This window comes from Meyerozyma guilliermondii, genomic scaffold (genome assembly GCF_000149425.1).
Source record: "Meyerozyma guilliermondii ATCC 6260 scaffold_5 genomic scaffold, whole genome shotgun sequence".
Lineage (NCBI taxonomy): Eukaryota > Fungi > Ascomycota > Pichiomycetes > Serinales > Debaryomycetaceae > Meyerozyma > Meyerozyma guilliermondii.
The window spans coordinates 1,177,160-1,199,340 of NW_001809796.1; the positions used below are offsets into that span (position 1 = coordinate 1,177,160).

Below are 22,181 nucleotides of genomic sequence, written 5' to 3' on the forward strand. Positions count from 1 at the left end.
TTCAATCACGCTTCAATGGGAAATACTCGGTACGCACCCCCTCTTTGGTGACAATCAAGATCTCCAATCCGTCACCCACGTATATATGTCTCTCGGTAGCAGACGTAAATGCATCCCTAACCAATTGTATCACCTCCTCCAACGACAAATACCTCAACTCCTTCTTCTTTTTACCATCACTTCCAGGTACATATTGATTCTTAAAGTTCACCTGGTTATCCAAGAACGGCATGATCAAACTGGCAGCAGCTCCTCCTGCTCTACATTGCTCTCGTTCATAAGATCCTACTGGGTCATAAGAGTAAACTGCACCGCGACCCTCGTCATCAAGACCAGCAATTAACGTACTGACATAGTAGGGGAAAAACCTCTTTCCATATAACAAATGCTGAATGTAACGAGCCGCGCTCAGAATTGACAATCGTTTACCGTTATGATCAAACTTGTACCACTTGAGAGAATTACGAAACCGATCGATGAGCGCAGCTCCATCAGCATCGAATCCATTGGCGGTCATAACAATGTTGTCTCCCACGTCGAATACTCGTGGTTCATACCGAGTATTGATGGAATAGCCAACAACTTGACGAGTATCTCCTGCTAAAACGGCAAAATCTTCGCCGGCAATTCCTAGCACTGTACCTCCATTATCAGAGTAGGGGTTGAATCTGTGCTCAATGGGCACGGAATGGCGTTCTGCCGAATATTCAGAAGCAACAGTGGCGTTCATGTTACGGACGAATATGGTGGAGATGAACGTCGCCACTCTGCGTGAGGTGGGTCGGTGGTGTTTGGATGCGGAATTTGAAGAGGAAATGGAAGACGAGAAAAAGGGAAAATGACTCCTTAAATAGATAGTGGGTGGCTGCCAAAATATGCAGAAGCAAGATTGGAAGTTGGTTGTTGTCAAGCACGAGTTCCGGTCAACCACATGCGCTTACTGTATGTTATGTGCAGTACCCCAGATTAGGCTGCCAAAGAATATAAATTGGAGCCCCCTGCTACATATAATTACTTTTTAGCTATTCAATTCAATATACTAAAAGGAGAGTACTTTTTTGAAAAGCGGTTTACAAGTTGTCCTGGTTTCTTTATACAGTTCCATTGAGTCCTATGTACACTATTTGTTAGCTTGGATGCGTGCTATGTAAGTTTTCGAAATCACGTTCCACGATCTCATGTATTTTTCCATGCATTGGGTCAAACAACCTTCGTCGTTGTTGCTCAAAGAAGCTCCTGGTTGACCGATGCATTTGTCAAAACAGTTTTGGGTGATGTTGTTCACCAATTCGGTGGCATTTGCAACTGCAAGTTCTTGAGCGATTTGTTCTTGGATCTGCAGTTTGACCGATGAGGCAGATGCGGGTGGTGCTGGAGTTTTGGGGGTGGTGCTACCGAACAAGGCCATGATTTCAAAGAAATCTCAAAAAATTGAATCGTGAAAACGTCATCGCGAAATGTCGCAATGTTGAAGGAAGAAGCAAGATAAGCCAGATCAGGATCGGGTGAATGTGGAGAAGGTAGATGGCGTGAGGACTTTTCTGCAAGCACAATGGAATGGCGTGGTGCTTTACTGTAACTTTGCTCAACTTTAAAAGTGGTGTTCTTGAAAAAAATCATCAATTTTGATCAAGGGAGTATTTTTCCAGAATCAGTATTTCAGAAAGAAACAGAGGTTTGCCCCAACGAAGCATCATGTTACTGTTCGAGGTCCAGTTAGCCGCCGTGAAATCAATCTAGGTGTAATATTTTTTTTTTCACAAGACTTTGAGCTGACGACATAATTTCGATGCCACACCAAGTCATGACAACCAAAGTTTTTGTTGCAACTATGAATGCCACGAAAAGGTGCAATGAAAGTTGTGCTTAACAACTATACTCGAAAGTTGAAGGGAAAGATTACAGTCTTCTAGCTACCAATCCTCTAGCTTTTTCGAAAATTTGTTAACCTCTTTTCGAAAATTTCGCAGCCACAGTTCTGCAGAATTGATTAAAACCTTCACAGCTGCATTGGCGGGACTGACGTTTTCAGGCATTGCAAGTTCATAATCTATGCTTTGATGGGAAAATATGCAACTCGCGAATTCCAAACGCATGTTCCAGCCTGATTTTCCACCGAAAAGCTTGGCCATCTCGAGCCATAGTATTCAAATATTTAAAGTGGTTTGATGCCGCTTAGGTGTTATTCTTCTCGATGAGTGAACCTTCGATTGAAAAGAAACAAAGTAGAGTCGAGGTAGACACTATTTCATCTTTTGAGACGTACAAAGGGGACTATGATCCAAAAGATATCGAACTATTGGCTCCAGCTTTGGAAATCAAAGATAAGCTTTTCAGTCTAGACAATGTTAGAGAATACTTCAAGAAGAAAGGACCGGATTACTACGATCAGATAGCTACAAAACGGTCTGTATTTGAGGACCCTGATCCAGAAATTCTGAAAAAGTACTTTCCAACTTCCAAATGGGAGAACTTTGCTTCGTTTGATCCATATTTCAGATGGACAAGAAGGGAAGACAGGGAAGCAACCAGAAAGTTGGATTTGAAAATCTTGTCCATCGTGTGTTTTTTGTTTTTCGCTTTAAACGTGGACAGAGGTAACTTTGGAGCCGCGATCGCTGGTGGTATACTTAAAGACTTGAAATTATCCACCGACGATTTCAATTTGGGAAACAATTTAAGATCCATTGGCTTTATAATAGTGGAAATTCCGTCTCAAATGGTCGGCAAACGATTTGGGCCCGACTGGTGGATGCCGCTACAAGTTGTTTTATGGTCTTTCGTTACTTTGTTCCAATTTTTTCTAGCTGGTAGAAAGTCATACTTGGCATTGAGGTTTTTGCTTGGAATTACTCAAGGAGGCTTTATTGCAGACTCGGTTCAATACCTTTCCTATTATTATACCAGAGACCAAATGGCAATAAGGTTGACTCTCTTTTGGTCGGTGCTTTCGATATCCAGTATTATAAGCAATTTGATGTCGATTGGCTTGCTACTGATTAACCTGAACGGGAAAGAGGGATGGAGATGGTTATTTCTTTATGAAGGTCTTCTCACCCTTGTGATTGGAACTGCATCCTTCTTTCTCATGGTTCCTGGACCAACACAAACCAAAACGAAACTTTTTCCCAATGGATATTTTACAGAAAGAGAGGAGAAAATTATCGTCAATCGATTGGTGCGTGATGATCCCTCCAAGTCAGATATGCACAATCGCGAAGCTGTCACTTTCAAGCAATTCATTCAGGCGTTGTCAGATTACGATACTTGGCCGCTACTTCTCGTTTCGTTGACATTTCTATTACCCCAATTTCCGATGTCCGCCTACATCAATATAATTTTGAGGGGTCTTGGGTTCTCTCGAAACAAAACGATTTTTCTCAACATTCCCATTGACTTTTTCTACGCGGTGACAATGATAGTCATCTCATTCGCTAGTGAGATATTCAACGAACGGGCAATTATCTGTATAATTCCCCAAATATGGATGCTAATACCAATTGCAATCAATTATGCGAGGGCTGATTCCATTCTGGCGTGGGGAAAATATGCCATACTCTTCGTCGTGCTTTCAGCTCCCAACGTCCAAGGAGTTCTCGTGTCGTGGGTATCACGAACGTCGTATTCTGTCAGAACAAGAACTGTTGCTTCACCAATGTCCAATATTGGTATCCAGCTTGCTTTAATAGCTGCACAAAACGTGTACCGTAAGGATGATGCTCCGCTTTACCATCGGGGTAACCGAGCTCTTGTGGGTGTCTGTTGCATGAATATAGTTCTTTTTGCTTTCTGCAAGTTTTACTATATTGCACGGAACAAGTACAAAAGAGGCAAGTGGGAAGCAATGAGCAATTCTGAGAAACAAGAATACCTCTCCAAGCATCAAGATGATGGAAACAAGAGACTAGATTACCTCTTTGAGCACTGAACTAACTTTTTTGTGAAAAAAGCTGTGGCTAACTTAAATTTCAGTTGTTTTTTTTGGCTGCAAAGAATTCCGTAAATTTGTGGGTTTCGGCGATTGTCGTTTGGTTTCATACCACATTTTGCGTCTGAGTAGACTGTTCGGCTGGAATGGCAGATGTGGTTGAGGCTATCAGCTGAGTTTGAACCAAACTCTATTTAGTGTTTAACTTCAAATTGGTTCTGGAGTCTATGTCGCCATTTCGAATGAATATTTCCAAAGCAATTGGCTGCCCAATACCATTTGTTGGTCCATTCGTGTCCTTTTACGATTTGCTGACTCCACAGCAAAAATGCGTGCTATTGCGTTAGCGACAGTGGCTTGACCATTATTAGCAGCCAAAAACACTCGCAACAATGGTTGCGGCTTCGGATTCGGCCGAACGGTATAGCTGTGGTGAGAAATTGATTTGCAACCACAGTCAATATATAAAGCATTCAGGATGGTTATCAGGATGATCCGTACACAATGAGTGACATCCAAAAAGCTCAAGAAACGGTGGATGTGGAATCTCTTACTACCTATGAGTCCTTCAAAGGCGAATATCACCCCGAGGACGTTGACCTTTTGGCGGAACCAATTGTTTTCAAGGATTCTTTGTTCAGTTTCCAAAATATCAAAGACAAGTTTAAGAAAAAGGATCCAAACTACTACGACCAGATAGCTACAAAACGGTCTGTCTTTGAGGACCCTGATCCAGAAATTCTGCGAAAGTATTTTCCAACCAGTAAGTGGGAAAACTTTGCTTCCTTTGATCCATACTTTAAATGGACGAATAAGGAAGACAAGCTGATCACCAGGAAAATGGATTTCAAGATTTTGACAATCGTGTGCTTTTTGTTTTTCTCGTTGAACATGGACAGAGGAAACTTTGCATCCGCGATAGCTGGTGGTATTCTTAAAGACTTGAACTTATCAACTGATGACTACAATTTAGGAAACAATTTGAGATCCATTGGCTTTATAATAATGGAGATTCCGTCCCAAATGGTCGGCAAAAGATTCGGACCTGATTGGTGGATGCCGCTCCAGGTGGTATTGTGGTCGTTGGTTACTTTATTCCAGTTTTTTCTTGCGGGTAGAAAGTCGTACTTGGCATTGAGATTTTTACTTGGAGTTACTCAAGGAGGTTTTATTGCAGACTCCGTTCAGTACCTTTCCTACTACTATACCAGAGACCAAATGGCAGTTCGTTTGACTCTCTTTTGGGCTGTGGTCTCGCTATCAAGTATCATCAGCAATTTGATGTCTATTGGTCTATTACTGATTCACCTGAACGGAAAGGAAGGTTGGAGATGGTTATTTCTTTATGAGGGTCTTATCTCTCTAATCTTTGGGATTGCAGCATTTTTCTTTATGGTTCCCGGACCAACACAAACCAAAACGAAGCTTTTTCCAAATGGGTATTTCACGGAAAAAGAAGAGAAGATTATTGCCAACAGATTGGTTCGAGATGACCCTTCCAAGTCAGATATGCACAATCGCCAGGGTGTCAGTTTCAAGCAGTTCTTGAAAGCTTTGTCAGATTACGATATCTGGCCATTGCTACTCGTTTCCTTGACGTTTCTAATTCCACAAACTCCACCTTCGGGCTATTTGAATATCATTTTGAGGCAGATGGGGTTCTCTAGAAATAAGACAATTTTTCTTAACATCCCCATTGAATTCACCAATATAATCACTATGATTAGCATATCGTTGATAAGCGAACTTGTGGACGAAAGAGCATTCATTTGTATCATTCCGCAAATATGGATGCTTATACCCATTGCTGTTGAATATGCCAATGCCGAATCAATTCTGTCATGGGGAAAGTATGCCCTTTTGTTCATAATCATTGTTAATCCAAACATTCAAGGTGTGTTGGTTTCTTGGATATCTCGAGTCTCGTACTCCGTCAGAACGAGAACAGTGGCTTCTCCAATGTCTAATATTGGTATACAACTAGCCGGAATTGTGGGACAGAACATTTATCGTGCTGACGATGCACCACTTTACTTTCGAGGTAACAGAGTACTTATAGGACTTTGTTGCATGAATCTGGTTCTCTTTCTTCTATGTAAATTTTATTATGTTGCACGAAACAAGTATAAAAAAGGCAAATGGGAAGCTATGAGCGATTCTGAAAAAGAAGAGTATCTAGTCAAGCATGGAGACGATGGAAACAAGAGGTTGGATTATCTTTTTGAACACTGAGCTAGCTGTATGAAAGGCTGTGGCTATTTCAATTTTCAGTTTTTTTGGCTGCAAAAATTCAGTTAATTTTTGAATTCCGACAATTGGCACTTGGTCTCTAACCATAGTGTGACGCCTGAGCAAACTATACGGTTTAAACGGTATTTTCAAGGCGCAAGCTGTGTTAGCTGAGTTTGAACCAAAATGGTTCAGTGTCTCGCTTCAAATTGGTTCTAGGTCTATGGCGCCATTTCGAATAAGTATTCATCAATGAAATAGTCGCTTAATACCCTTTATGGTATGTGAAGGTGGCTTGGTCTGTCAAAAGTTTATTTACCACACTGGACCCTAATACGGGTTCAGACACCACACCAAAATTGCGTGCTATTGCGTTAGCGACAGTGGCTTGTAAAATAATTTGCAGCCAAAACGGGCAACAAAGGTTGCGGTCTCGGGATTGGCCGTGTGGTATAGCGGTGGTTACTGGTTCCACAGTAACCACTATATAAAGCAGCCAGGATGAATTTCAGGATGATTTGTGCACAATGAGTGACATTGAGAAGACCCAGGAATCGGTGGTGGTGGAATCTCTCACTACCTATGAATCTTTCAAAGGCGATTACTTCCCTAAAGATTTTGATCTTTTGGCGGAACCAATTGTTTTCAAGGATTCTTTGTTCAGTTTCGAAAACGTCAAAGACATTTTCAAGAAGAGGGACCCCAACTACTACGACCAGATAGCTACAAGAAGATCGGTTTTCGAGAACCCAGATCCAGCGATTCAGAGAAAATACTTTCCAACCTCCAAATGGGAAAACTTTGCTTCGTTTGATCCATACTTTAGATGGACAAAGAGAGAGGATAGACAGATCACCAGGAAGATGGACTTTAAGATTTTGACAATAGTGTGTTTTTTGTTCTTTTCTTTAAACATGGATAGAGGAAACTTTGGATCGGCGATCGCTGGTGGTATTCTCAAGGACTTGAAGTTGTCCACCAACGACTTCAATTTGGGAAGCAATTTAAGATCCATTGGCTTCATAATAACTGAAATACCTTCTCAAATGATAGGCAAAAAGTTTGGGCCTGACTGGTGGATGCCGCTACAAGTTGTATTGTGGTCTTTTGGTCACTTTGTTCCAATTCTTTCTTGCCGGTAGAAAATCGTTCTTGGCGTTGAGATTTTTGCTTGGAGTGACTCAAGGAGGCTTTATTGCAGACTCTGTCCAGTACCTTTCGTACTATTATACTAGAGACCAAATGGCAATAAGGTTGACCCTTTTTTGGGCTGTTGTGTCACTCTCAAGTATCATTAGTAACTTGATGTCTATTGGGTTGTTAGCGATACATGAGGATGGAAAGGAAGGCTGGAGATGGTTGTTTCTTTATGAAGGTCTTATCTCCCTTATTTTTGGAATTGCTTCCTTCTTCTTTATGGTTCCCGGACCAACACAAACGAAGAGCAAGCTTTTTCCAAATGGATATTTCACTGAAAGAGAAGAGAAAATCATAGCCAACAGATTGGTTCGAGATGATCCTTCCAAATCAGATATGCACAATCGGCAGGCAGTCAGCGTGAAGCAATTTTTTCAAGCTTTGTCAGATTACGATATTTGGCCGCTACTTCTTGTTTCGTTGACGTTTTTCATTCCCTATTATCCAGTTTCAAACTACTTGAATATCATTTTGAGGCGTATGGGGTATTCCACAAATGAAACCATTTTTCTCAACATCCCCATTGAGTTTATCTACATGGTCACTATGATTGGCATCTCGATTTTAAGTGAGATTGTGGACGAAAGAGCATTCATTTGTATCATTCCACAAATATGGATGCTAGTTCCCATTGCTGTTGAATATGCCAATGCCAAGTGGATCCTGTCATGGGGCAAATATGCAATTATGTTTGTTCTCCTTGTCGCCCCCAACGTTCAGGGTGTTTTAGTGTCTTGGATATCTCGAGTTTCATATTCCGTTAGAACGAGAACCGTGGCATCCCCAATGTCCAATATTGGTATGCAACTAGCAAATATTGTAGGACAAAACGTTTATCGTGCTGACGATGCACTGCTCTACTTTCGAGGTAATAGGGCCCTTATTGGAATTTGTTGCTTGAATGTGGTCCTTTTTCTTCTTTGCAAGTTTTATTATGTTGCAAGAAACAAGTATAAAAAAGGCAAGTGGGACGCTATGAGTGATTCTGAAAAGGAACAGTACCTTTCCAAGCATGGAGACGATGGAAACAAGAGACTAGATTATCTTTTTGAGCATTGACTTGAAAAGCGAAACAAAATATACTTTCACGTCTCGTAGTAGATTCTTTCATTCTTCGATAAATTTGGTTTTTTGCAATTTGCTCATTCTTCCCAATTCAGCTCCAATTCTCGAACCACCAAAATGCTCACTCTATTGCTGCAAAGAGTAATTTACTCGCTGCAAAATAATTTTCTCGTATTTGCTGGTGGATCGCTTATCGACACTTACCAGAATGGATTTAATTTGCTCAACCACAAATTGATATAAATACCATCAGATTTTTTCCAAAGCTACCTCATCTGCTTTCAAAATGGATATGGGAAGCAGCCCTGAACATGCGTGCAAGATTTCCATGTTGTGGAACTGGTACACCATTGATAGTTGTTTCATTGCCAGGAGTTGGCATGTTCGAACCAAAGGAATGTTTGCTGGTACATGTATTGGGGTTTTCTTGATGGTATTCTTTTCTCAGTGGTTGGCACGATTGGCTAAAGAATTTGACAAAGCGGTAGATTCTCAGCGAGTTGTTAGGTCTTTTCCATTAGAATCTGACTCTAGTGTGGACAAGAGTGGTGACTATTGTGCTCCTCGAGCGCAGAAAGCCAAAACCATAGATCAGCCCATTCTTTACACACTCAGTCATAGATGGCTCTTTCAACCAGCCAACGTTTCTTTCGTGAACCACGTTATCAAGTGTGGTTTATTCACCATCCAATGGGGTTTATCGTACCTTATCATGTTGTTGTTCATGTACTACAACGGGTACGTGATTATCAGCTGTATTTTGGGAGCTTTTTTTGGAAAGATGGCGTTTTCAGTGAGTGAACCACCAGCGTTGGAGGAGGTTTCGTGCTGCAAGGAATAGGCAAAAAATAGTGAAAGAATAAAGCAATTGAGGAATAATACACTTGACGAGGGGATAAGTAAAGAGTGTCTTGGCTTTTGTTAGTAGAGCTGTTGTTTTTATTGTTCACATTGTTCAACTTTTCGCAACCGTCGCTCGCAACTTTTGTGCGTTTGCAGCAATTGAAAGTTGCAATCGGTGCGGCTCGCGCGCTTTGTAAGAGCTTCGCTTCCGCGGTAAAATTGTTGCATTCTTCCTTGTGTGCGAAAATGCTCGCGAAACGAGAAGAATACGGGAAGAGAATAAGTTAGTGTTCAACCCATTATATTTACCTAAGCCTTTATTATTCACCATTTTCTTCCTCTGTTTTTACATTCTACTTCACTCTTTCCTTTTCTTTTATTCTTACTTTCTCCATTTAGTTTTACTTCTCCTTCTCTTTCATTTCCACACTTTGGCTTCGCCTCAGTGTCCAGTGTCTCAGTCCCAAAATAGACCACACCAAGACACCATTCTTATCGCGCTGATTCTAAATTTTTTCCACGTTCTCAACCAGTTCGTTTCGACTTTCGCACTATGACCGATTCACCGATCGCCTCCGAGGCAACTTCTGTCACCGTGAGTTCGAAGCCCAAGCCGACACATCTCTTTGTGCTTGTACATGGTCTTTTGGGTGGACCGAATCACATGCAATCTATAGAGCGGTGCATCAAGACACTTTTGCCCAGCGAGTCCAAACACAAAATTGTCACGTTACGCCCGTCATCTTTTCGGTTTTGGAAGACTTTTGATGGGCTCAAGCTTAATGCCGAGCGAGTGATCACCGATATTCTTTATGAGATCGAAACCCTCCGCCAGGAAAACAACTTGAAGGTGGAAAAAATCAGTCTTGTTGGCTACTCATTGGGAGGTCTCATCTCACGATATGTGATTGGAATGCTTGAAGAAATTGGGTTTTTCGATATCGTGGAGCCTGTATTCTTCACCACCTTTGCTACGCCTCACGTTGGTGTGGAATTCCTCAACAATAATGTCTTTGATAGAACCGCCAATGCTCTCGGCCAGTACCTTTTTGGGTACACGGGAACCCAAATGTTCCTCACCGACTCCCAGAGCACATTGGTATCGATGGCAGACCCGGAAAAGAAGTACATCAAGGGTCTTTTACGGTTCCAAAAACACATCTTGTTGGCTAATGTTCGCAACGATCGCACAGTGCCATTTTTCACATCTTTCATTTCCCAACACTCGCCTTTCGACCAGTGGAGTATCATCAAAATCAAGTATTTGAAAGACTTGCCGCAAGCTCACATCGGTCGGTCGCATGTACGGCCCAAGTTCGTCGACTTGACCAGATCTCATGTCCTCGAACCAACGAGTTCCGATAAGGGGAATATCCAGGAAGGCACTTCTTTTTGGAGACGCAATAGATTCGCTCGCTTTGTTGTCGTAGTGGCAGTGATGCTGCTTCTCCTTCCAATATGGATACCTGTGATCATCATTGGGTCTTCATTTGCTTCGATGTACAGCTATATCAAGTTGCAAATCATCTCCACTCCGCAAGTAGCTTCACATTGGGATAAGGTCAAAGGATCGGTTTACGGAACTAAGCCTGTAGATCCTGAAGATGCCGAAATTGGTCAGAATAGACGAGCACAGCGCAAAAAACTAGCCCGCCATGATACCTTTAAAGGAGATACCTCGGAGTTGACCGAAAATGCCATGGAAAATATGTTATATGCTGAAGCTCGAATTACAGGAAAGAGTCCCAGAATTACCAACGACGACGAAACGGCGGAAGAACTTCGAGAGGAAGACACCGAGACCGAGGTTGACGAGACAGACGCCGATGCCAACAACCTGATTATCCTGAAGTTCACCAAAGGACTTCGCGCCGTTGACATCGATGCCGCTGCAAATGATGCTGCAATCGACCGCCACTTGCAAACCCTTATGACCAAAGACCTCACCAAGTTTCCCGTTTTCACACCAAAATCAAAGTTAAACCTCAGCGAGGATAAACGTTATATCATTGAAAACCTCAATAACATCGACTGGATCAAGGTTCCAGTGTACATAGATGCGTGGAATGCCCACGACGGCATCATAGCAAGAAGAGGGCCGCGGACAAATACCAAGGGAACTGCCACCATCGGTCTTTGGGTTTCTATTCTTCGGCGCCATTTGCAAGAAAATTGATGGCTATGAACGACTGAGATACCATGCGCATATACTACCTATAATCTGACCAAGTGATGCGGGCCACTTGTCTACAATATTATTTATTTTTTCATACATTCACCACTAAATTGATCACTGTCATCACTATCTCCACCATCACTAAACCTGGCTTAATTCTATCACTGAAATTTCTCTCAACTTTTTCACCTTCTCCCCACGCTTCACTATAGCTCTTAAATCTTTGCTCTTAGCTCTTTTCTCTTAGCTCTTTGCTCGTTTCATCACTATAATTCATCGTGCATAACACTCGTGGTCTTGTTACATATATCCTTAGGACAGTTCAACCACCATATTTTTACCAGGTGGGCATCAATTGACGTTGACAATTCTTTGCTCACCAAAGTAGTTTCGTTTGTCCATAATTCGGTGAATTCGAAACTTTTTGCAGCATTAACTCTATCAGTGAGGAAAATATCTTCAAAGTTCAAAACAGTGTTATTCACTTTGTTGCCGCTATTGAACAAAGTTACAGCAAATGTTCCATCTTTCAAAATGTTGGTGAACAAGTGTAAATGACCACCACTAACAGGTTTTTTCCACACTCGATATGCTGGATTTGAGTCGTCTTGGTTGATAGCGATAATTGCCTTATTGGTGACGATGTTAAAATCTTCCTTTGACATATCAGTTACATCGTTGCCCAACACTAGAGGGCTCTTGAGAATTGCCCACAAGGTGAAATGTGCCTTGTACTCGTCGGTAGACATTCCACCATTACCAACTTCCAAGCTATCCAAGTCGTTCCATCCCAGAAATGGACCAGCCTTTTGACCTAAAGGTACAGCTTTCTCTAGTATGTTGGTCATGGAGCACATACCACCCTGGACGGCTCTGCAATCATAAGTCTGACAGGGACACCTATCGTCGTAGCGATCAAAAGAGTCGTATATATCGCCGGTGATGCGCCAAGAATTTGCAACCGTTGAACCCCAGTCCCAAACCTGGTCTTCTCCCCATTGGCACAAGGAGTAGAAAACAGGTCTTCCGGTCTGTAGAAGTGCTTTGGACATTGCCTCGTATCTTTGGTAGCTGATTTGGGGAGTTCCACTATTACCTTCATTGAAGCAATTGTCGTATTTCAAGTAGTCGATTTCCCAATCATTGACAAACGTTTCAGCATCAATTTTTTCATAGTGTAAGGACCCAGGGTATCCAGCACAGGTGTACTTTCCCGCCGAAGAATACATACCAAATTTGAACCCCAATTCATGGATCCTCCTGGAGAGACTGCGTATACCATTTGGAAATTTTGCAGCATCTTCCACCATTTTATGCGATATGGGGTCCCGTTCCTTCAACGCATAACAATCGTCCATGACTATATATTCGTAGCCATACTCCAAAAGACCAAGCTCTTTCATTTTCTCGGCGGTTTGAAGGATAACCGTCTCATTGATGTTGCATGCAAACTTGTTCCACGAGTTCCAGCCCATTTGCGGCTTCTTTCCCAAGCCATTGTCAAATGCTAAAGTCAAAGAAAACCCAAAAATGAAAAGTAATAGGATACGCATAGTCAATTGAGGTTAGAGGAGCAGCCCACATTGTTCAGTCGCTCTTATATAACGATGCGGAAAAATGAGTTGAGGGGATACCCCAATTATTGCGCAGCGACGTGCAGCACTGACGGTTGCGACGAAATACTTTCCGGTCAGATCGATTTTTCAAGCTGATAAATGAATGTGATGATTTGGAAACATGAAGATAGGACAATGGTTAAGGTACAAAACAGGATGTCTTTTTGGGGTTAATTGCATTTATGTTGAGATTGAGGACCAAGAGGTTTTCGCAGCCATTTGCCGATGCTGAATTTGTCGAGATTTCACAGCAAATACAAAATTTACAATGAATGCAAGTGGGTCAAGGAGATAGCAATTGTTTACTTGAAGACTTTTCTGTTCTTTACATAAAAAGGAGAAAACGAGCTCTATCTTCCTTGAGCTTCTTCTTCACTTCAGGAAATTTTCAATTTCAATTACATTCCTTTTCAAGCTTCCTTGTATTCTTTCCTTTTGTCCATTCTGTCATCAATTGTGAACTTGTTCCATTGTCTATTTGCCACAGAGACGTGTTCCACGTTCCAGTGGCTTAGTGGTTCTTGACATATTATCTCCGCAATCTCCGACACGTCAAAACCTATAAAAGGCAAGGCAGGATCAGCACCTCCAATGACAACAATTTTCATTTCCGGCGCCACGGGCTATGTTGCCCAACACATCATCAAGCTTTCGCTTCTGAAGGGATATTTTGTGATTGGGTCGGTTCGAAGTGCAGCTAAAGGTGAGAGATTAAGGCAACTTTTCAACAGTGAAAAATTCACATATGAGATTGCAGAAAAGTTAGAAAATCCCGGTGCTTTCAATCAGGTTTTGCAAAAACATCCAGAGATCTCTGTTTTCATCCACACGGCTTCTCCAGTCACAATGAACGCAAAAGACCCAGAAAAAGATACCATGATTCCGGCCCTCGAAGGGTCCAAGAATGCCCTCAATGCCATTTATGAATTTGGCCACAACATCAAAAAAGTGATCCTTACGTCTTCATACGTGGCTTTGTCGGATCTTTTGACTCCTGGACGTACAGCGACTGAATCAACGTGGAATAGTGTGACTTGGGAAATGGCAAAGGCCGATGGAAGACTCGCATATCATGCCTCGAAAAAATACGCCGAAAAGGTAGCGTGGGACTTTGTGAAGGATAAAAACGTAGGGTTTGAATTCACCCTGATAAACCCAGCCTATGTTTTTGGTCCTCAGGCATTTGATGAGGATGCAAAAGGAACCCTCAATCTCTCGGCCGAGATGATCTGCTCATTAACAAGATTGAAAGAAGGTGACGAAGTTGCCACGAAACGGCGGCCTTTTATTGACGTGAGAGATGTAGCCAAGGCACACGTACTAGCTGTTGAAAGGGATTTTGCGGGCAAGAGATTACTTATGGCTGAATCCAATTTTTCGCAGCAATTGGCATTGAACATTATTCGCAAGCAGTTCTCACATTTAAACCTTCCACCCGGTAACCCAGATGCTGACGGAAAAGACGATCTATTTGATAACTCGAAGACGAGACAGCTTCTAGGATTTGAGTTCATTGACCTCGAGACCTCGATCCGAGACATGGTGACCCAGTACTTGAAAAACGAACAATTATAGATGTGGTTTCATTGAGTGATATGTGTAAGGCTTCTAGTACTGTTTATGAATTGAATTGAAACTTGGCTCATTTAGCAAAATCATCGTTTGCATCTAATTACGAGGTGCGTACGTCAAACCTATTTATGCATGCGAACATAAAAAATAACTGTCATCATATGCAAGTAGATAATGTCAAAACATCTTATCAGGTAGTAGATTAAAGCTCCTCAAAATATACAGCACACATATCGCAAGACCAGCGTATTTCCAGGATAGCACCAGATCGAATATGGAACGACTTTCTATTATCGTGACCTCATTTGAGCAAATAATGAATGTTTTAGGCAACACCTATTTGTCATCTTGCACCACGAGACTACATTTTTACCCAGAGCAGATAGGTGACCTTTTACAGGTGGTCATCTAGCGTACACATTTGTCATCGAGACCCTTTCTTTTTCATGTAGACCAGATATAAATAGGCGATGAATCTGGTACTCACCAGAATTGAAAAATGGCCATTAGTGTTGGTATAAATGGATTTGGTCGTATCGGCCGCTTAGTATTGAGAATTGCTCTTGAGAGACCAGACATCAATGTGGTAGCAATCAATGATCCTTTTATTGCTGCTGACTATGCTGCTTATATGTTCAAGTATGACTCCACCCACCGCCAATACAAAGGTGAGGTGAAAAGTGATGGTGAATTTCTCATTGTCAATGGCCATTCCATCAGGGTTTTTGGTGAAAAGGACCCAAGTTCAATTCCCTGGGGAAAAACAGGCGTAGACTACGTCATAGAGTCTACTGGAGTTTTCACGACCAAGGCTGGTGCTCAGAAACACATTGATTCCGGTGCCAAGAAAGTTGTGATTACCGCTCCATCTTCGGACGCTCCTATGTTTGTAGTAGGGGTCAATGAGGAAAAGTATACTCTGGACATTGACATTGTTTCCAATGCCTCGTGTACAACCAACGGATTGGCACCTTTGGTCAAAATCATCAACGACAAATTTGGAATCCAAGAAGGCTTGATGACTACCGTTCACTCATTTACCGCAAGCCAGAAGACTGTAGATGGACCCTCACACAAGAATTGGAGAGAGGGAAGAACTGCTTCTGGAAACATTATTCCACTTTCCACAGGTGCTGCTAAGGCTGTGGGAAAGGTGCTTCCTGAGTTGAATGGAAAAATTACTGGAATGTCGTTACGTGTGCCAACTTCTGATGTTTCTGTGGTAGACTTGACTGTGAAATTGAAGCTGTCTACCACCTACGAAGAAATCTCAGCTGCTGTCAGAGCGGCGGCCGAAGGTCCTTTGAAGGGTATCGTGGGCTACACTGAAGATTCTGTAGTTTCGTCCGATTTCCTTGGTTCTACATACTCCACGATTTTTGACCAAAAAGCTGGTATATTGTTGTCTCCGACATTTGTCAAGTTGATCGCTTGGTATGATAACGAATATGGGTATTCCAGTAGAGTGGTTGACTTGTTGGAGCATGTTGCAAAAAAGTGAAAAATCGATAAGAGCTCAATTGAATAATAAAACAAGAGTGGAAAGAATATTTATACATATAAGGATTATGGTTAGAGTTGAATAAATCTACAAGGGTATGCACTATAACCGTTGTCTTTCTGAGAAAGTTTTGAGTTGCTTAAATTCTTATCAGAGATATCTCATGCACGATATATGTCTAGTCACACATCTCGCTGAATCTATCGAGTGTAGTACGTGATACCGGATATTCAATGATGTAATCCTTCCTACCACGCTTAAAGGTAATGCTTGATGCTAGTTCTTGCAACATATCAAGTACTATGGTAGTGTGTTGTCGCTATATATGTGTATTTCAGCTGTCAAGCAAACGGCAGCACTTTTGCAAAGAGGCATGATATGACCGCTTACACCACATTCTTGCCTTTGAATCTGAGTAAGCATGCGATTCGGCAAGAGAGAAAGTGGTATAGATTAATAAATGGAAAATGTGATTAATTCGCATAAAATTTCACGATGATAAAAATAATCAATATGAGTAAGATTGTGTATAAAACTGATAGCGTATCTGTTTCAAATTTAATCAGATTTCCAATTGACAAAACTATTACTTTGTTGGTCATATTTGATTTAGTGACTTCGTTGATAACTGTTGAACTGCGCAGAGCTTCTATTAGATAATCGTCATCATACTGCACAAGGGCAATATCGCCGGGTAATGGTTCCACACTTTATCAAGAGAAGAAAATTCTCAATATGGAACTTGAAGCGAACAATTTAGATTACTAGTTAGGATAGTAGACTATTATAGGATCTAAAGGATAAAACGATTGAATCTAGGAAGATTTCGATTGATATGCTTAGGGATGGGACACTGTATCACCAATAGAGTATTAGTGTAGATTCCACGATATCGTCACGTAATCAGTTAATAATCCAACAATAACCTTGATCTAGTTATTAACTGCTGTAGAATGCAGGAATCTACGTGCAAACCCATCAAAAAGACCCATTCGACTCCTTCGAAGTTTGCCCTCTAACTATTCTGACCATAAATGCACACCTGATCTTAAAGTAAAAACTATGGTTGATGAAGAAATTTCCTCGCTTCCATATTTTCTATTTCATTTTATGATGTAGTGATAAATTGAATATTGCTGCAATTCCTCAGACAGTGTAACGAAAACTCGGCCAGCCGAAGTAAGGAACTAATTACTATTTGCAGCAATGAGATTAGCTGCGATAAGAAATCGGCCGTTCGTAAGGCTATTATCTCCAACCATCGCTTATCGCTTCTCTTCTGGAGTTCAGGGACTGCTTTCGCTTATCGCTTCCCTCTGGACGTCATGTATAGGATATGCATCATGCGCCTATCGCTTCCGTTTTGGTTTGACGTAGATTAGAGTTATGCGCGTTCATGCAGCATGGATGCGGGGCTCATAGTATGGTCCCGTTAAAGAGACCACGGTTTTTTGGTTCCAAAAGTAGAAAAAAAACAAATGGTGTTCAACGTCAAAGATTCGGAGTACTGTACGACGGTGGAAGCTAGTGAATTGCCCTTTGAAGTTGTGAAATTGGAAAATGTCCCGATTCCTATGAAGGATGGAGCGGTTCTTTACGCTCACATTTGGATTCCAAGAGAGGCTAATGATGGGCATAAAAAAGTGGGAACTTTGGTAGAGTACTTGCCTTACAGAAAGAACGACTTTACAGCTATCAGAGACAGTATTAGACACCCATATTATGCGGGACATGGACTTGCGCTGATTAGAGTGGATATGAGAGGATGTGGAGATTCAGATGGTGTTCTACTTGGGGAGTACCTTGAGCAAGAGCAAGATGACAATATGGAAGTTTTCAACTGGATTGTTTCGCAGAAGTGGTCCAATGGTAATATTGGCCAGTTTGGAAAATCTTGGGGTGGTTTTAATGGACTTCAGGCTGCTTTTCGTCAGCACCCAGCTCTTAAAACCATCATAACTTTATGCTCAACAGATGATAGATATGCGGATGATGTCCATTACAGAGGAGGGTGTCTCTTGGCTTCAGATATGTTGTGGTGGGCTTCTACTATGTTTGCCTATAATGCTAGGCCACAGGATCCTCGAATTCGTAAAGACTGGAGAGATAATTGGTTTCAGAGACTTGAGACCGAACCTAATGCTATCGAATGGCTCAAGCACCAAAGAAGAGATGATTTTTGGAAACATGGAAGTGTTTGTGAAGACTATAGTAAGGTTGATATTCCAGTTTTGGCGGTTGGAGGTTGGAGAGATGGCTATACTAATGCCATTTTTCGCATGATGGAGAACTTGCCAAACCCAGAGAGTAAAGGCATTGTTGGTCCTTGGGTCCACGAGTACCCAGAGGTGGCTACACCTTACCCGGGGATGGGCTATAATCAGGTTGCGGTGTCGTGGTTTGACAAGTATTTGACCACAGACGAAGAAATCAAGGCAAAAGTTGCAGCCAGTTTAAGTCTTCCTAAAGACTTTGATTTAGAAAAATTGGCCAAGTTGAGTGCTTACATTCAAGATCCTACGTCGGTTTCGGAGAGTTATGAGTACAGAGACGGTAAATGGGTGTCGCAAAGTGTATCTCCAGAAAACTTCTTCGAACTCAAAATGGATGCAAATCTGGTTTGTTTGACAGAAGATAAGGTTGAGAATACAAGCCATTTAGAGTTCTCCGGGGCTATGGAACACGGTCTATTTCGAGGAACATGGTGCCCATTTGGCCAAGACGGTGATTTTCCCACCGACCAAAAAATTGAAGACAGTAAATGTCTCACCATTGATTCTGGTGCTTTGCAACAAGATTTCCAATTTTTGGGATTTCCAATTTTCAAAGCCAAAGTCTCCAGTGACAGTGAATTGGCCAACCTTACAGTGCGTTTAGTTGATTTGAACCCCCATACAAAAGAAAATTATTTGGTTTCATGGGGAATAGCCAACTTGTCTCATCTTGTTGGAGACGAAACCAATCCCCAGCATCTTGAGGTTGGAAAGAAATACGAATTTACTATCAAGTTGGATGCAATTGGCTACAAATTTGCCAAGGGACACAGAATTAGACTCTCGTTGAGTACCGCAGACTGGCCTTCTTCATGGCCATCTTCCAAAACTCCAACGTTGAAGATCTTTTCTGGCTCTTCTTTATCGTTGCCGATGGTGAATACCGACGGTTTTGAGGTCAGATCCTGGCCACTTCCTGAATCCTTAGCTCCATGCGAGAGAAAAATTTTAAGAAAAGAGGCCAGAACAAGAGAAGTGGTTCACGATTACATCAATGGAACTTGGACTATCAATGACTTTTCCGATGAAGGAAAGAGAACCATAGTTCACAACGGAGCTGAGTTGGGGTCCTGGAACAAAAATGTATGGTCAATTAAAGAGAAGAATCCATTATCCGCTTACAACAAATGCGATTGGGAACTTACCGTGGGCAGAGCTGAAGACGATTGGCAGGTGAAATTGTTAACTACGTCCACAATGAAATCGGATGAAAAAAACTTTTACTTGGAGAATGGCCTACAAGCGTTTGAAAACAACGTCAAGGTGTTTGAAAAGACCTGGGAAAACACCATAGCTAGGGATTTCATATAATGTATGTGGGGCTACTGTAAACGCCGTAATTTGATTTTGGGCAACTGGGTGCGCGGACGAGCGTCAGCGTGCGTCTCTGAGCCCCACGATCGCGCCGCATCAACGGCCATCTGCATCGGTGAATGCAAACCTTCCTCTCGCGGGACTTTCCAATTCGGGATCGTATTTTTACTTGAGAAAGCCAGGATAAGAGTACGTCATAGAGGAGATTACAATGCATCAGTTTGCCTATTTGGGTGATAGCTATGAACTATATATGAACAGGAACATGGCTCAACGGAGGAATTCAATAATCTTCACAAAGCTCAATATTAGCCGTCTTTAATTATATCATGAGCCCCAAACAGCAGTACCAGGAGCTGGTTCGTGAGTCTGGCTCAAGTATCTCGGAGGAAGCCCGAGATGTGGATTTGGAGCCAGAAGTTACACAAGCAGATATTACTCAGGGCAAAGATGTTGCAATGTCCAAAAAGATGTTTCTTGTTAACAATGCTCTTGACCAGATTGGATTCACCTGGTTTCACGTTAAGCTTTTCTGTATCGCGGGCTTTGGATATTCGGCTGACTCGCAGTTGGAATACATTCAAAGTTCGGTGAAGGCATCGGTCGATAGGCAATTTGGCCATGACTTCCCAGCGGCTACAGAAGTGTTCTACTTTGGTCTTATCTTTGGCTCGATTTTCTGGGGTTTCGGCGGTGACATAATAGGCCGTAAGTTTGCGTTTAATGCGTCTTTGTTACTTGCTGCTCTCTTTGGTATCCTCACCGGTGCGATGGACTCTTACATCACATACTGTATATTCATGTTCATGAGTGCATTTTGTGCTGGTGGAAACATTGCGTTGGATGTGGCTGTTTTCTTGGAGTATTGCCCTTCACCATACTCGTGGCTAACAACTTTTATGGCCACCTGGTGGGGAGTAGGTCAAACCATTGCCGTTTTAATTGCCTGGGCTTTTATTCCTAACCACTCGTGTGCATCTGCCGACGACTGTCCATCGCATGAAAACAGAGGCTGGAGGTACTGCTGGTATACCAACTCTGGAATTGTGTTGTTTGCAGCTTTATTGAGACTTTTTGTGTTCAAGTTGGATGAGACTCCGAAATACTTGATCGTCAATGGCAGAGACGCCGAAGCAGTAGAGGCCTTGAAAAAAATTTCCCAAAAGTACAACAGGGAGTGCTCCTTGACTGTGGAGCAATTGCAAGAATGCGGAGAGGTGGAAGGAGCAGATCTCTTTAATGAAAAAGTCTACACTATCAAGAACACTTTTGAAGGAATCAAAAAAAATTGTCGTTTGTTGTTCGCAGACAAGAGGGTCAGCTACTCCACAACCTTGATTTTCATTTCCTGGTTCTTGATTGGAATCTCCTACAACACCTTCTTCAACTTCTTATACATTTACATTGGTCTTCATGGAGGTGATACCGGCAATTCCACTTACATCGTCTACCGTAACACCACCATAAGTACGTTTGTTGGCTCTTTTGGACCTTGTATTGCGGCCGTGTTGGCCAGAACACCGAGAATTGGAAGAAGAGGAGCCATGTGCTTCGGAGGGCTTTCCGGTATGGCAATTTTGTTTGGCTATACCACCGTAAGAACTCAACAGGGAGATGTTGGATTTGCTTCTGCAACCTATTTCTTTATCAACATCTACTACGCGGTTTTGTATGCCTACACCCCGGAGGTGTTTCCAGCCGCAGCCAGAACCACTGGTGGAGCCATTGCGTTGGTGAGCTCTAGAGCAGCTGGAGCTTTGGCACCAGTTATTTACTATTATGGCCAGAAGTCGGGATCCTCTGTGCCTATTTGGATTAGTGGAGCCGTCATAGGTATCATTGGGTTTATAGCATTGCTCTTTCCATTCGAGCCATCGCAGAAAAGATCGGTATAGAAGGGTTGGTAAATGTGATCCAGAGAATATGAAACAGTTTGAAACAATTTTATAAATAATGTAAAGTTTATGCTACCATAGATGTTAGCGTTCATTTGCACTAATACTCTGGTTTATCGTCTTCTATCTTCACAATTTTAATTGAGAAATGGCTGCGAAATTTCAGATTTCGCAAAAGATAAGCTTTTCACATTGGAACGAACTTCAGTAGTGAAACGTTTCAGCGGATGCTTATCTCTCAAGGAGGAGATAGCAGTTGTAGCAGTTTCAAATTACTTGTTATTTTTGACATCTTAAAGTCATAGAACGCTTTCATCTTATATGAGAAAGGACTATTATTAATAGTTGGTTCTTAGCTTATCAAGTAAAATGATGCTTTGACTTTTCAGCGGCAAAACCTTGGTACTAATCTTTCGTTCCATTCGCCTACATGTCCAAATTGCGTTTCAAAGCGTCTTAGATAACCGAAGATCATGAGCAGGTTTCGGAGAAATTTTACTCAAATCGGCTATATCACACGATCACATAACGCTCCTCCAGTTCACTTTCCGTTGATTTCTCTAAATTTATAA

At 41.9% G+C, this 22,181-nt stretch overlaps 13 protein-coding genes across 13 annotated transcripts; 10 read left to right on the top strand and 3 right to left on the bottom strand. All coding sequences in view use genetic code 12, as the record gives it.

Annotated features, from left to right (window-relative positions):
* Position 1: 1 nt before the first annotated feature.
* PGUG_04586 (proteasome core particle subunit beta 6) lies at positions 2-730 on the bottom strand (the record flags this gene model as incomplete). The annotated part of the gene is made up of 1 exon (XM_001483807.1): positions 2-730. The coding sequence occupies one exon, from the start codon at positions 728-730 to the stop codon at positions 2-4; it is 729 nt and encodes a 242-aa protein (XP_001483857.2).
* A 390-nt stretch (positions 731-1,120) lies between these two features.
* TIM13 (protein translocase subunit) lies at positions 1,121-1,408 on the bottom strand (the record flags this gene model as incomplete). The annotated part of the gene is made up of 1 exon (XM_001483808.1): positions 1,121-1,408. The coding sequence occupies one exon, from the start codon at positions 1,406-1,408 to the stop codon at positions 1,121-1,123; it is 288 nt and encodes a 95-aa protein (XP_001483858.2).
* A 786-nt stretch (positions 1,409-2,194) lies between these two features.
* PGUG_04588 (uncharacterized protein) lies at positions 2,195-3,928 on the top strand (the record flags this gene model as incomplete). The annotated part of the gene is made up of 1 exon (XM_001483809.1): positions 2,195-3,928. The coding sequence occupies one exon, from the start codon at positions 2,195-2,197 to the stop codon at positions 3,926-3,928; it is 1,734 nt and encodes a 577-aa protein (XP_001483859.2).
* A 504-nt stretch (positions 3,929-4,432) lies between these two features.
* On the top strand, positions 4,433-6,160 carry PGUG_04589 (uncharacterized protein; the record flags this gene model as incomplete). The annotated part of the gene is made up of 1 exon (XM_001483810.1): positions 4,433-6,160. One exon carries the CDS (start codon positions 4,433-4,435, stop codon positions 6,158-6,160), a length of 1,728 nt encoding a protein of 575 aa, XP_001483860.2.
* A 524-nt stretch (positions 6,161-6,684) lies between these two features.
* PGUG_04590 (uncharacterized protein) lies at positions 6,685-7,299 on the top strand (the record flags this gene model as incomplete). Its single annotated transcript, XM_001483811.1, has 1 exon — positions 6,685-7,299. The coding sequence occupies one exon, from the start codon at positions 6,685-6,687 to the stop codon at positions 7,297-7,299; it is 615 nt and encodes a 204-aa protein (XP_001483861.1).
* A 100-nt stretch (positions 7,300-7,399) lies between these two features.
* PGUG_04591 (uncharacterized protein) lies at positions 7,400-8,413 on the top strand (the record flags this gene model as incomplete). The annotated part of the gene is made up of 1 exon (XM_001483812.1): positions 7,400-8,413. The coding sequence occupies one exon, from the start codon at positions 7,400-7,402 to the stop codon at positions 8,411-8,413; it is 1,014 nt and encodes a 337-aa protein (XP_001483862.2).
* Positions 8,414-8,705: 292 nt separating this feature from the next.
* PGUG_04592 (copper transporter family protein) lies at positions 8,706-9,260 on the top strand (the record flags this gene model as incomplete). The annotated part of the gene is made up of 1 exon (XM_001483813.1): positions 8,706-9,260. The coding sequence occupies one exon, from the start codon at positions 8,706-8,708 to the stop codon at positions 9,258-9,260; it is 555 nt and encodes a 184-aa protein (XP_001483863.1).
* Positions 9,261-9,815: 555 nt separating this feature from the next.
* On the top strand, positions 9,816-11,438 carry PGUG_04593 (putative hydrolase; the record flags this gene model as incomplete). The annotated part of the gene is made up of 1 exon (XM_001483814.1): positions 9,816-11,438. One exon carries the CDS (start codon positions 9,816-9,818, stop codon positions 11,436-11,438), a length of 1,623 nt encoding a protein of 540 aa, XP_001483864.2.
* Positions 11,439-11,704: 266 nt separating this feature from the next.
* PGUG_04594 (glycoside hydrolase family 27 protein) lies at positions 11,705-12,991 on the bottom strand (the record flags this gene model as incomplete). The annotated part of the gene is made up of 1 exon (XM_001483815.1): positions 11,705-12,991. One exon carries the CDS (start codon positions 12,989-12,991, stop codon positions 11,705-11,707), a length of 1,287 nt encoding a protein of 428 aa, XP_001483865.2.
* Positions 12,992-13,645: 654 nt separating this feature from the next.
* PGUG_04595 (uncharacterized protein) lies at positions 13,646-14,629 on the top strand (the record flags this gene model as incomplete). Its single annotated transcript, XM_001483816.1, has 1 exon — positions 13,646-14,629. One exon carries the CDS (start codon positions 13,646-13,648, stop codon positions 14,627-14,629), a length of 984 nt encoding a protein of 327 aa, XP_001483866.2.
* Positions 14,630-15,125: 496 nt separating this feature from the next.
* Positions 15,126-16,127, top strand: PGUG_04596 (type I glyceraldehyde-3-phosphate dehydrogenase; the record flags this gene model as incomplete). The annotated part of the gene is made up of 1 exon (XM_001483817.1): positions 15,126-16,127. One exon carries the CDS (start codon positions 15,126-15,128, stop codon positions 16,125-16,127), a length of 1,002 nt encoding a protein of 333 aa, XP_001483867.2.
* Positions 16,128-17,605: 1,478 nt separating this feature from the next.
* PGUG_04597 (CocE/NonD family hydrolase) lies at positions 17,606-19,711 on the top strand (the record flags this gene model as incomplete). The annotated part of the gene is made up of 1 exon (XM_001483818.1): positions 17,606-19,711. One exon carries the CDS (start codon positions 17,606-17,608, stop codon positions 19,709-19,711), a length of 2,106 nt encoding a protein of 701 aa, XP_001483868.2.
* Positions 19,712-20,043: 332 nt separating this feature from the next.
* On the top strand, positions 20,044-21,609 carry PGUG_04598 (MFS transporter; the record flags this gene model as incomplete). The annotated part of the gene is made up of 1 exon (XM_001483819.1): positions 20,044-21,609. The coding sequence occupies one exon, from the start codon at positions 20,044-20,046 to the stop codon at positions 21,607-21,609; it is 1,566 nt and encodes a 521-aa protein (XP_001483869.2).
* Positions 21,610-22,181: the final 572 nt, after the last annotated feature.